This window comes from Schistocerca serialis, chromosome 9, assembly GCF_023864345.2.
Source record: "Schistocerca serialis cubense isolate TAMUIC-IGC-003099 chromosome 9, iqSchSeri2.2, whole genome shotgun sequence".
NCBI lineage: Eukaryota > Metazoa > Arthropoda > Insecta > Orthoptera > Acrididae > Schistocerca > Schistocerca serialis.
The window spans coordinates 379764408-379778981 of record NC_064646.1 but is presented as its reverse complement, the minus strand read 5'-3'; the positions used below and the strand labels follow the sequence as shown (position 1 = coordinate 379778981).

General features: G+C 38.4%; 1 protein-coding gene across 1 annotated transcript in view; it reads right to left on the bottom strand.

Moving 5' to 3' along the window:
* Positions 1-661: 661 nt before the first annotated feature.
* LOC126418591 (transcriptional repressor protein YY1-like) overlaps positions 662-14574 on the bottom strand; it is an 85310-nt gene continuing 71397 nt past the window's right edge. Inside the window, exon 5 of the mRNA XM_050085423.1 lies at positions 662-2029. Within this exon, the coding sequence (XP_049941380.1) occupies positions 1906-2029 (124 nt within the window). The 3' untranslated portion in view covers positions 662-1905. The remainder of the gene's footprint in view (positions 2030-14574) is intronic.

The following is a 14574-nucleotide window of genomic DNA, read 5'->3' as shown; positions in this document are numbered from 1 at the left end:
CACTTTCCGTAGTGAGAGAAGTTTCTTCTGGGTGGGATATTCTTTGTGCACGTAATAGTCACATATATACCGCCGAACTGTGTCTTCTAAAAACTATCCAGTTCTGTCATTTTAGTGGTAGGTACTCTGGTTTTTCTGAGCCTAAAGAGCAGCGGTTGGTTCCTGCAGATCTCCACCACACTTCTTCAATTTCTCACAGAGTTCTTTTACAGCTGCAGCTACTCGTACGAGGGCTTTCAACAAAGGTGTAAGAGGCCAGTCATTATCTCTTTCATCCTCAAAATAGTATCATACATTATAAGAGCAAAGATGATTGGCTCTTTAAGGTAACAGCTTGAGAGAGAGAGACCATATTTCATCCACTTGAAATTACCCGTAAGACACTTTACACTGCACCTTTAACACAAATCGAATCAGTAACTCGTGATCCGCAACAAAAGCCTAGCAGCCACTGATAAGTACAGCAGCAATTCCATGGCAATGTTTACACAAATTGCAGAGTTTGGACTGGCACTACAGTATTCCCTCCGCACAATGCATAACATTTGTGAGAACAGTCACGGCCTTTATGACCATTAAGGTAATCAGATGAATTTTATGAAATCAATAACAACACACAAAAGAGCACAGAAGACAAAAATCTCAATTCAACATTGTGCTTCTTCAAGTCCTTTATTCCAATGCAATTAGCACATATGAAAAGGTAATGGAGTATGATTTTTCATTGAAAATGTGAGACATAAATGGTATACATAGCACATTTTACACAATACAAAAGTAAAATTTTTGTACACAAGTTTACAGAGAGGGAGGAAACATATTTAAACTTTAACATGTTTACAGCGAGATCTAATACTTCACATGAAACCAAAAATAATATCTTCTCATTTGGTATTCCTGCATAAGATACCTTATTTTACTTGTGCAGTTTATTGCACAAACAAACATCCTTCTACCACATAGTTCATTTTCAAACTGCCTGCTACAGTCACTTGTCAGTAAGGCATGATAGACAGGTATGAATTAATCACATGAGTTTCTCGACTTACTGTGCTAAAAAAAATATAATTTGCATTTTAAATGAGTTTTGTCTGATAAATGGAAACAGATAATGATCAGTTCAAAATATCACATTTTTCTCATACACGTGCACTCACATTTCAAGGAGATTATGTCCAGGATGGTGTGGTGTATGTTTATGTGCCTTTCAACTTACAATAAAATTACCAGTATTACAGTCGAAAGGCACTACTCTCAGTCATTAGCCGGATTCACCAACTTCACAACACTTGGTCAATAAACATCCAAATGAAAAGATCTCGCAACATGCATTGTTTTTTAATGCCGGACTGCTAACTCCCAAATCCTGACAGATCATAAATAGAAAACCACATGAAATGATATTAAGTATGTACAGTTCATTTGTTAACATTCCATGTGTTCTAGTTCTCATGATACTTATTGCAGAATCAATTCAAAACAACAAGTTAAGTTTTGGGCAGCTGGATGTTCTGGCCTAAAATTCCGTACAGCAACATTCCAGCACTGCTAAAAAAGTTCTTTCTAACAGTATTGCAGAGTGGCAGTTGGAATGTCACAATTCCATGTCCATTGGCTTCTTATTTTCTTCTGTCATTTCTACTGAAGACCAAAGGCCTTACCAGAAAAAGAAATGCAATTCTACGCACCTGGTCAACACACATCAGCAAACTACATTGCCCAGATATTTCTGGTGCAAGAAACTGGCAATACTGGTATTTACATAATTCTGACTTTCACCGTCACAGATGTATAACATTCCTTTCTCTTTCGAAAACACCAGCACTCTATCCGAAGTTTCAGCATGCTGCTGTAGCATCTTATGTTCCAAGAGAGACAACATGCACAGAAGGTAAAGCTTCCATGCTAATCAGCATACACAATGAACTGCGAGTTGTCGACATCAGCAACCTCCACCTGAACAAATTGTGGAGGCTGCAATGGTTGTGCATGGATTGTTGGTACAGAGCGGCTCATGGCATTGCGGGACCTGTGTAAAAAAATCACACAGGTTAATTTCTGTCACAGAAGGTTAATATGATATTATCTCCAGTAAAATAAGATGATTTGCATTTCACTAACAAATTACTTGGCTGCAATACACACTTAAATTATGATTAATGACAAATTAATGAAATAAAATTATAATACTTCTTGTATATTGCATACATTATGTATCTCCCGATCTGTAGTTTGAAATGGAATTTTCATTCTGTACTGTTCTGTACATTTTTGCAGCTACACAATCTAGTGCTGATATTACCAACAGTGTACACGTCCCCATAAGGAGACTCGGAGCTATTCATAAAAATGTTTGACTACATACTATGCTGTCTGTCAGACAAAAAGAAGTTATTAATCTGTGGTGATTCCAATGTTAACTTTAAAGCAATTCTGATAGGAAAAGTGAACTAGAAGTGTTATTAATGACATAACTTAAAGAATCAGTGATCAACTTCCCTACATGTATAGCTCAAGATGGTAGCACTCTAATAAATAATATATTTGTACAACAAAAGAATGTAAAACTAACACATGCTTTCCTTGTGATAAATGGATTATCAGACCAGGACGCACAATTGATTAACTTACAAAACCTATCAGGATGTACAGTTCAGAAACCACTGAGTAAAAGTGTAAGGCTACTCATGATAAATGCAGCATATTTCTTGATAAATTTGTATCCCTTTTTTAAACATTGTTGCCCCCAAAAAATTACTAAACGTTAACACCAAACAATTTTCAAAGACATCTTGGATTACCACAGGTATTAAAGTGTCTTCAGAAAGAAAGAAAAAATTGTATGAGACAGCAAGAATTAGTAAAGACCCAGAAGTATATTACACTATAAAAATTATTGTAGCACACTGAGAAAAGTTGCCAGAAAATAAAAAATATGTATATTAGAGATGAAATTAACAACTCGGGCAATAAAGTCAAATCAACATGGAATGTTGTTAGAAGAGAGGAAAAGTAATCGCTGGGGTAGATAGTATTACTATTAAAGAGAATGAGACCATCTTAACCAACAGTAAACAAGTAGCTAATGTTTTAAACAACCATTTCTTAAGGGTAGGCGAAAAAATTGGTGAGAATAGTTCAAAAGAAAAAGCCAAGAGGTACACGGAAGAGTCAGTTTTGAGAAGTCCTTGTCAGATTAATTTTAATCTAACAACTTCTTGCGAAATAAGGGAAATCATTATATCCTTGAAAAAGAAATGTTCTGTTGGAGTAGATGACATCTTAACAAGATATTAAAACAATGTGGAGCAGTTACAGCTGATGTTCTGTCACATCTGTAATGCATCACTAACTCAAGGTATTTTTTCCCAAACAGGTTAAAATATACCATTGACCCGTGGTCTAGGGGTAGCGTCTTTGATTCATAATCAAAACGTCTTCGGTCCCGGGTTCGATCCCCGCCACTGCCTAAATTTTGATAAATAATCAGCATTGGCAGCTGAAGACTTCCGGCATAAGAAGTCAGCCTCATTCTGCCAACGGCCTTGTCAAAGAGGGCGGAGGAGCGGATGGAGGTTCAGGGCACTCTCTTGTCCTAGGGGTGGGAAATTGCCCCTAAAGGCGGAAGAATCAGCAATGATCAACGACATGAGGATGCAGAAGGCAATGGAAACCACTGCATTAAAGACACGTAACGTGTATCCACAGGACATGTGGCCTGTAATTGAAGAAGTGTCATGATGATCTCTCCATTGGCAAAAGATTACGGAATACTCCCCCATTCAGATCTCCGGGAGGGGACTGCCAAGGGGGAGGTTACCATGAGAAAAAGATTGAATAATCAACGAAAGGATAACTTTCTACGAGTCGGGGCGTGGAATGTCAGAAGCTTGAACGTGGTAGGGAAACTAGAAAATCTGAAAAGGGAAATGCAAAGGCTCAATCTAGATATAGTAGGGGTCAGTGAAGTGAAGTGGAAGGAAGGCAAGGATTTCTGGTCAGATGAGTATCGGGTAATATCAACAGCAGCAGAAAATGGTATAACAGGTGTAGGATTCGTTATGAATAGGAAGGTAGGGCAGAGGGTGTGTTACTGTGAACAGTTCAGTGACCGGGTTGTTCTAATCAGAATCGACAGCAGACCAACACCGACAACGATAGTTCAGGTATACATGCCGACGTCGCAAGTTGAAGATGAACAGATAGAGAAAGTGTATGAGGATATTGAAAGGGTAATGCAGTATGTAAAGGGGGACAAATATCTAATAGTCATGGGCGACTGGAATGCAGTTGTAGGGGAAGGAGTAGAAGAAAAGGTTACAGGAGAATATGGGCTTGGGACGAGGAATGAAAGAGAAGAAAGACTAATTGAGTTCTGTAACAAGTTTCAGCTAGTAATAGCGAATACCCTGTTCAAGAATCACAAGAGGAGGAGGTATACTTGGAAAAGGCCGGGAGATACGGGAAGATTTCAATTAGATTACATCATGGTCAGACAGAGATTCCGAAATCAGATACTGGACTGTACGGTGTACCCAGGAGCAGATATAGACTCAGATCACAATAAAGTAGTGATGAAGAGTAGGTTGAAGTTCAACACATTAGTCAGGAAGAATCATTACGCAAAGAAGTGGGATACGGAAGTACTAAGGAATGACGAGATACGTTTGAAGTTCTCTAATGCTATAGATACAGCAATAAGGAATAGCGCAGTAGGCAGTACAGTTGAAGAGGAATGGACATCTCTAAAAAGGGCCATCACAGAAGTTGGGAAGGAAAACATAGGTACAAAGAAGGTAGCTGCGAAGAAACCATGGGTAACAGAAGAAATACTTCAGTTGATTGATGAAAGGAGGAAGTACAAACATGTTCCGGGAAAATCAGCAATACAGAAATACAAGTCGCTGAGGAATGAAATAAATAGGAAGTGCAGGGAAGCTAAGACGAAATGGCTGCAGGAAAAATGTGAAGACATCGAGAAAGATATGATTGTCGGAAGGACAGACTCAGCATACAGGAAAGTCAAAACAACCTTTGGTGACATTAAAAGCAACGGTGGTAACATTACGAGTGCAACGGGAATTCCACTCTTAAATGCAGAGGAGAGAGCAGATAGGTGGAAAGAATACATTGAAAGCCTCTATGAGGGTGAAGATTTGTCTGATGTGATAGAAGAAGAAACAGGAGTCGATTTAGAAGAGGTAGGGGATCCAGTATTAGAATCGGAATTTAAAAGAGCTTTGGAGGACTTACGGTCAAATAAGGCAGAAAGGATAGATAACATTCCATCAGAATTTCTAAAATCATTGGGGGAAGTGGCAACAAAACGACTATTCACGTTAGTGTGCAGAATATATGAGTCTGGCGACATACCATCCGACTTTCGGAAAAGCATCATCCACACATTTCCGAAGACGGCAAGAGCTGACGAGAAGTGCGAGAATTATCGCACAATCAGCTTAACAGCTCATGCATCGAAGCTGCTTACAAGAATAATATACAGAAGAATGGAAAAGAAAATTGAGAATGCGCTAGGTGACGATCAGTTTGGCTTTAGGAAAAGTAAAGGGACGAGAGAGGCAATTCTGATGTTACGGCTAATAATGGAAGCAAGGCTAAAGAAAAATCAAGACACTTTCATAGGATTTGTCGACCTGGAAAAAGTGTTCAACAATATAAAATGGTGCAAGCTGTTCGAGATTCTGAAAAAAGTAGGGGTAAGCTATAGGGAGAGACGGGTCATATACAATATGTACAACAACCAAGAGGGAATAATAAGAGTGGATGATCAAGAACGAAGTGCTCGTATTAAGAAGGGTGTAAGACAAGGCTGTAGCCTTTCACCCCTACTCTTCAATCTGTACATCGAGGAAGCGATGATGGAAATAAAAGAAAGGTTCAGGAGTGGAATTAAAGTACAAGGGGAAAGGATATCAATGATACGATTCGCTGATGACAATGCTATCCTGAGTGAAAGTGAAGAAGAATTAAATGATCTGCTGAACGGAATGAACAGTCTAATGAGTACACAGTATGGTTTGAGAGTAAATCGGAGAAAGACGAAGGTAATGAGAAGTAGTAGAAATGAGAACAGCGAGAAACTTAACATCAGGATTGATGGTCACAAAGTCAATGAAGTTAAGGAATTCTGCTACCTAGGCAGTAAAATAACCAATGACGGACGGAGCAAGGAGGACATCAAAAGCAGACTCGCTATGGCAAAAAAGGCATTTCTGGTCAAGAGAAGTCTACTAATATCAAATACCGGCCGTAATTTGAGGAAGAAATTTCTGAGGATGTATGTCTGGAATACAGCATTGTATGGTAGTGAAACATGGACTGTGGGAAAACCGGAACAGAAGAGAATCTAAGCATTTGAGATGTGGTGCTATAGACGAATGTTGAAAATTAGGTGGACTGATAAGGTAAGGAATGAGGAGGTTCTATGCAGAATCGAAAAGGAATATGTGGAAAACACTGATGAGGAGAAGGGACAAGATGATAGGACATCTGCTAAGACATGAGGGAATGACTTCCATGGTACTAGAGGGAGCTGTAGAGGGCAAAAACTGTAAAGGAAGACAGAGATTGGAATACGTCAAGCAAATAATTGAGGACGTAGGTTGCAAGTGCTACTCTGAGATGAAGAGGTTAGCACAGGAAAGGAATTCGTGGTGGGCCGCATCAAACCAGTCAGTAGACTGATGGGGAAAAAAAAGGGCAAGCCTCTCTACAAAAAAGGGGACACATCAATAATTACCAGCCATTATCCTTGCTTACAGCATTTTCAAAAATTATTGAGACAGTAAGGCACTCAAGAGTGGTTAGTCAGCTCAACAGTAATGGGGTACTTAGTAAATCACAGTTTGGATTTCAAAAATGCTGTTCTACTGAAACAGCACTATACAATTTCACTGGCCACGTAATAGAGTCTTTAAATGATAAAATGTCACCACTAGGAATTTTCTGTAACTTATCCAAAGCATTTGATTGTGTGAACCATGACATTATGTTACAGGAATTATAATTCTACAGTAGAAATGGAACAGCATATTAATGGTTTAAGTCATATCTACAGAACAGAAAGCAGAAAGTTTCTTTATATGGAATAAGTGATTTAAGGAACTTTCCCAGATCATCTAACTGGGGTGAAAGTACATTAGGTGTCCCACAGGGTTCAATGATGGGTCCCCTTCTGTTCTTGATATATGTGAATGACCTCCCTTCTTATCTAAAACAAGAAGCTAAATTGACACTGTTTGCTGATGATACAAGCATCATTATTCATCCAGTAAAAGTCCGCCTCGATAGTTGAGTGGTCAGCGTGCCCGAATGCTGTGCGAAGGAGCCTTGGTTCGATTCCTGGCTGGGTTGGAGATTTTCTCCGCTCAGGGTCTAGATGTTGTGTTGTCTTCATCATCACGTTATCCTCTCAACACGGATGTTGCCGAAGTGGCATCAACTCAATGCTAAATTTGTGATCCCTTGATGCCTCAGGATATGTCCTACCCTTCTTCTAGTAAAGTTGTGCCACAAACTTCTCTTCTCCTCAATCATATTCAATACCTCCTCATTAGTTATGTGATCTACCCACCTAATCTTCAACATTCTTCTGTAGCACCACATTTCAAAAGCTTCTATTCTCTTCTTGTCCAAACTATTTATTGTCCATGTTTCACTTCCATACATGGCTACACTCCATACAAATACATACACCAACCATACTAATGACTTATTCCTGTACAGTTTCCATTGTCCATGAAAAGACATAGTCTAATGAACTATGTATATGATGCCCAATCCTGATCAGCAGCAACCATTTTCTGACACTTACAACAGTACTTTTACACAATGGAGAATATACTACCAACACAAAAACACTGAAAACATATCCAAATACGTGAAACAACCAGATACTAGTACACTATGCAAAATATCACTGGGAAGTTTAAGGGAATTTTAAAGTAGTGGTCATATTATTAGTGCTGTGCTCTGTCTACACCAAGTACTGTTCTTTCCTGTGCAACTGGGATAAAATACTATTCACGGAAAAGATGGCCAAAGCGACATTTGTTAACACTGGAAATAAAAAATACTGTACATGACCACTTATGAGCCTTGGTATTACATGCAAGATTATGGCTTATGAAAAACTTTGTAAAAATTTTAAACACAAATGGCTCTGCATTTGCTCAATTCAAAGTCACCAAAAGTTCAGTTTTGAAAAAGTGAAAGTGTTTGTGTTTATCAGTCCATAGATAAGAGTTTGCAAGACACCTACTTTCAGTTTTAAATAGTCCTAAATAGCAAGAAAAATACAGCTTGGCAATCCTTTAACAATGTTTCATATGGTTTCCTGGAAACTTCAATGAAAAAAAATTCCAAGAACTTGTGAATGTTGGGTGAAAACAATCACTGGACACAAACATGTAAATGTGATAAAACAGCATAAATTTAGCAATGTTTCTATATTATCTGTGTGTCGGGCCACTGAACATGAGTTAAGAATGATTGAAACCTATACATATTTATTGACCATCTAAATAAATGGTATAACAGTGAATAGCAGCAGCTTATTTTGTTCATTTTGCACAATTAAGGTCTGCAGACTCTGATGTTCATCTTGTATGATCTTACAAAGATGACACCAACTTATTATTAAAAGATAATTGTGCGCATTACAACAGAACAGCTTTGACTGCAAATGTGCTTTCTTTTATTGTATTTTGAAATAAGACAGCTTGAAATGGCACAGAAGTCTCAAATTAGAACTATATTGAGTATTAAGCAATATGCTCTAACAGCTGCACTGAAATGCAGTGATGCAAGTTTCTGTGAGAAATTCACGCAACATGTATGCTGCAAGGCGCAAAAGATAAAGATGTGGTCCACTGTGTTTTTACTGATGTTTTCTGTACGATATCTGCATATATAAGACACTATACTGTGGCAAAAGATGAGAGTATGCTTAAATATTAGTGTTATTAGTGTCCTATAACAACAATATCGACGAATCACAAGTAGACTAAGTAAACTAATTCAAATACCTGGATGTAGCTTTGCAGGTGTATGAACTGGGATCATATAACATAGCTAAGTTGTATGTAAAGCATGTGACAAATTTCTGTTCAGTAATAGGGTACTTCAGTCTATTAAGGAGACTGATTGCAAAGCACATTTGTGTCCCATCTTAGAATATTGCACAGTTGTGTAGGGCCCATATGAAATATTAACAGGTGATATTGACTGTAAGTCAGCACAAATGGTCACAGGTTTGTAAGAACTATGAGGCAGACCCATGGAGATGCTGAGAAACTTGAACTGGCATAGCCTTTTGGAGTTAGAAGCCAAGTGTCCTGCAAAAACCTACTTAAAACATTTCAAGAACCTTTATTAACTGAGGAAGCCCGGAACCCTGTATGGACCCCTACGAAATGCTGCTGTAGCAACAATTAAGACAAGGTTAGACTAATTACACCACACATGAAGACATTTATGCAGTTATCGGTATCTGTCCCACACTTTATATGCAAATGGAGTGGGAAGAAACCCCAATCCCACTGAGTGGTAAGTACCCTCTGGCATGCACTTCACAGTGCTTTGCAGAGAATACATGTAAACGTAGATATCAGTGAAGACTAATGTTTGAAACTGGCCTTCAATGAAGCATATACAGTGAGAGTAGCCTATTATGAGTTAGGGAATTTATGCAAGGAAAAATTTATGTACTGGAAGAATATAAGAAACATTGTACTACAGATCTAGACTGCAATGTCTGATAGTCCGAAACTTCAAGAGCAGTCACCTCAATATTAACAGATCAGCAGAGCAAATCTCCGTACCCTGCTATTCTATTGCCTTGTCCTTCCCCAGCTTCAGCAGGAAACCAGGAAGTTACAATATAATTGACTGAACTGATAGAAATGGCTTTAGATTCACTTGACAGCTTCACAAAGTGCTTGTGTACAAACATCAATTTGAGACGTATATTTTGTGAGTGCAAGTTTCAAACAAATATATGAGTAATGTTAACTCATTAAAGTACACACTGGGCAAAATAATCCCTACTTCATAAAGCCTTCACAATGAAAAACATGTACATATTTAGAACTGCATAACTGAGAAAAAAAAAAAAAAGGTCCGTGTATTGGAAAATTAGCTTCGTACACGCTTTATCACAAAACAATAAATTATCACTGTATAACAGTAAAAGAATAAGCAAAAACAAAATATCATAGTAGATGCCTAAACAAACAGACCATGTAACAAAACTATTCACCATATGCATTACTTAATGGCACACCCAGTACATTGTCCCAAGCCAGGTTTCCAATGTAACAGCTTCCAGGGGCAGCAAAATTTCATTTTCAATATTTCATATAATTAATGAATAATTTTAAAATACTGTCATAATCTGCTCTCTATGAGTTATAATCTTATGTTCAAGGATTAACACACTGAAGCAAGTATTAAGAGTTAAAACTGTGTAAATACCCAGACTACATTCATCCATTATTTGAGAGAGAGAGAGAGAGAGAGAGAGAGAGAGAGAGAGAGCACTTTCAACAAACTTTACACATAATTTCAAGCCTTTTTCTCACTTACATGCATAACATCAAATATTTGACAGATTAAAAAATGGAAAATTGGAAAATCCAGGATGGAAAAAGAATAATAATATTATGAAAAGGATAGTTGCTACTCGAAATGTAGTGGAGATGCTGAGTTGCGGATATGCACAACAAAAAGTCTGTCAGACAAGTAAGCTTTTGGCCATAAAGGCCTTCATCAGAATTACACACACACACACACACACAAACACACACACACACACACACACACACACACACACACACAAGAGAACACATTTGTTTTTACCCATAGACAGCTGTATATTGTTTCCTATGATTTATTTTACTTACATTTGGACTTGTCATCACAATTTCCAAGAGATGTTTGGGAGTGGACTGATGGTTCAACAGGGGCACTATCGAATTGGACACATAGGAGTGTGGTTGCCAGACAGGCTTGAAAGGCTTCTTTCTCATTCTACAACTTCAGAAGGAGATAAACTTCGACGCACTGTGGTTAGTCTTTCAAGTAAAGTGTTGGATGGGTCCACAGAGGTGGTGTTGGACAAAGGTTAAATTTTGCTCCCACTCCAAAGAGATTTCCTGTCACAAGATTTATCTGCTCAGTTTAACAAGCAGTACACAGCCTCCCTGAAGACCAGGCGGAAGAAATAAGGCACAAAGTGTCCCACACATTACGTCAGGCTCAGCCACCACGGGATAACATCTCTTCCAAAGAGAGAGCAGCCATTCATTCCCTTAGGCATGACAATTATGATGTAGTAGTTTTACCAGCCAACAAGGGAAATATCAAGGTTGTAATGACTCGGGATGATTACATTCTTAAAATGGATTTACTACTCAACAACCCGGCTTAAAGAAGACAAACTAGTGGTCCCACGTAAAGGATTAAGTGCAAGACACTTTTAGCTTTTAAAGAGAGCTCGTTGTCTGCAGATTTACATAAGAAATTTTATCCTGGTGCTGCCATTCTATCTATTCCTTATGTGCCTAAGCCACATAAGGAAGGGGTTCCTCTACACAATACTGTTAGTAATTTGGGTTCACCCACTTATAGCATGGTGAAGTATTTAACACCTGTTCTCAGTCCTTATGTTGGCAAGTGTGAACACCTTATCTCCAATTTGGCTGATTTTATTCAACACTTGAAATCTTCGAAGCTGGTTCCTTCAGATTTATTAGTGAGTTTTGATGCGGTATCTTTATTCACTCTGGAAGAGCCCGAGTTTGATCAGTGAAAAACTGGATGAAGAGTTGGTGAAGGTTTGTGTCGTCATGTATTGACATCCATGCATTTTTCATTTAATGGCAACATTATTTAACAAAATGACAGAGTGGCTATGGGTAGTACCTTATCACCCATAGTTGCAAATTTATTTTTTGGACCACTTCCACTGTCTTAATGGCAGCATTTTACTACGGTCATTGAAAGTGATGGGATATTTCCATTCTTGGGCACCAGACGGTATTCTGGTTCATCGAAAGCTGACACACACACACACACACACACACACACACACACACACACACACACACACTGAACAGTATCAGCATGCTAAGTGTTGCCATCCACCATACCAACACAGGAATCTGGTACGCAGAGCATATGCCATTTCTGACGCAGATAGTTTAATCCAAGAACAGGCACATTTGACAGCTGTTTTTTTTAGGAAAATGGATACTGTGAGAAGCAGATTCATTGGGCTATGGAGTATGGACCAAGAGGAGCATAGATCTGTGGCCTCTATTCCTTATGCTGGAAGCATATCATTTAAAATTGTAAGAATTTTAAGGTGTTTTAAGATTAACACTGTTCCGTCCAGCTCCCAAGATTGGGGCAGTACTTGGCTCTGTGAAAGAATATTTGGGGCCTAGAAATCCTGAAATATACAAAATTCCATGTCAATGTGGGAAGACTTACATCAGCTGCTCAATTCGCACAGTTCAGGATAGGTGCATGGAACATATGAGGCTACAGCAACCAGAAAAATCATCATAGCAGAAAATTGCTTAAATGAGGTACACGGCATAAATTGTGACGAAACTGTGATAGTTGCCAACACTTCCGGTTTTTGGAAGTGTTTATAAAGAAGCAGCTGAGTGTTAGTTGGAAGATAATTTGATTAATAGAGACAATCCTGCAATATTACGCATCAAAACAGAATGTTCTTTGATGCGGTCAGTCCCGAGTGTTCGAAAATAATCCCTGAGTTTGATATATCATTGCCGCCGGTGTTCTACTAAGGGCATTGCTACCTTCCCAGCCTTTGAGAGCAGCAACTGCATTGGGTGGCACATGCAATGTATACAATATGGAGGTCTATATAGGACATCGATTTGCAGCCTTGGCATCAATGCTCAGTGGGACTCTGTGGTGGTGGCGGCAGCAGCAGCAGCAGCAGCCACGGCGGCAGCAGCTTTCTCCTGAAGATGACGGACAGATGGATTGTAAAAATACTAAATCGAGTTGATTTTACAATTCAGGAGCAAACCTGAAGAGACTTTCAAGACTTATTACACTAGGAAAGCCTATGAAGTTACATCTTCAAATTCTACTAGTAAATCATCAACTTGTGAGCATCACTTTGTATCAATTACATTCACCTCCTCCCCTTTCCATGAAAGTAGTTGTATTTTCACATGTCTGTGGGAGCGGGGAATTAAAACAACAATAAATATACATTAGTCCATGAATATAGCTATGGCACATAAAAGCAATTATGAACCAACTAGCAGGGAAATCCATTGTTGCCGGAATATATTTTTGACTTATTAAGATTCTTTGCATACAATGTTTGAAGTAGTATGATTGAGGACAGGAACGAAATGCTTGTTTGCTTCTCTAACATGGGAGAGACCCATGGAACTGGCAATGGAAAAAGCAACTGACATACCTGCAAAAAGCAGTCTGGCTGTGTGCTTTGTTTATGGTTATGGTACATCAGCAGCTCATTGGAAATTATACACTTATAAAGCGAAATTGTAAATATTTAGAAATAAGTAGAATTTGGGGTATAAAACTTACTTGCCTGTGCCACTTCTCATCAATATTTTTGCTTCTATGACGTTACATTGGAGAGAAATAACTTTAAGCCACTATGAGCAAAGGATTTCGAGGAGCAAGATACCGAATTTATTCGAATCTAAGCCGCACTTTTTCCCGGTCTTTGTAATCCAAAAAACTGCTTGCGGCTTAGAATCGAGTGCAAAGTAAGTGAAGTTCTGAAAAATGTTGGTAGGTGCCACCACAACTAATTTCTGTCATTGAATATATGTAGCGCTACACAGGCATGCTTTGCAGGCACAAAGATAAATACTGGTGCCAAAACCTTTGCGCCAGTAAACAAACTAAAAGACAAGGTAGATGAATGTAAACATTATGCCATGTATTCTTTCGTGTTTGCTGCTATCTCACTTAAATCCTGTCTGCCTAATAAACTACGAAACTAGAGTGAGACAACAGCAAATGCGGAAGAATGTACGTATCATGTCATGTTTATATTTGTATTATTCTTATGCTGAATAGTGATACAGTCAGAAATGAAGCACGGCAACTGACTAGATTTTTAAATCTAAGATGACTAATTTCTGTGCAGAATGTAATGTACTAAAGAGGCGCCTGCAAAGATTTTCAAACGGAGAGAAATTTTTGCTAAACTCTTGTTCAGAACATCTTCTATCATTATTACTTGGTTCTTGTTGATCATTATCAAAGAAAGCAGCAGTGTAAGTAACAACAAATAGTAGTCTCTTGCCATTGTTTCGCTTATGAGAAAATTCCTCTCTCTTTTTTTTATTGTAAGTGGCGGCAGCACTGAACAAAATCAAGCCATGCCGCAAGTGGCAACATATCGTAAACACTCATTATCAGAATACAACAAACAATGCATGACACATTAAAATAATGCAGTTTCAGCTTAGAGTGACGTAAACACCTATAACAAAGAGAACTGCAGTTATCAGATCAAAGCAAAATAAGCAA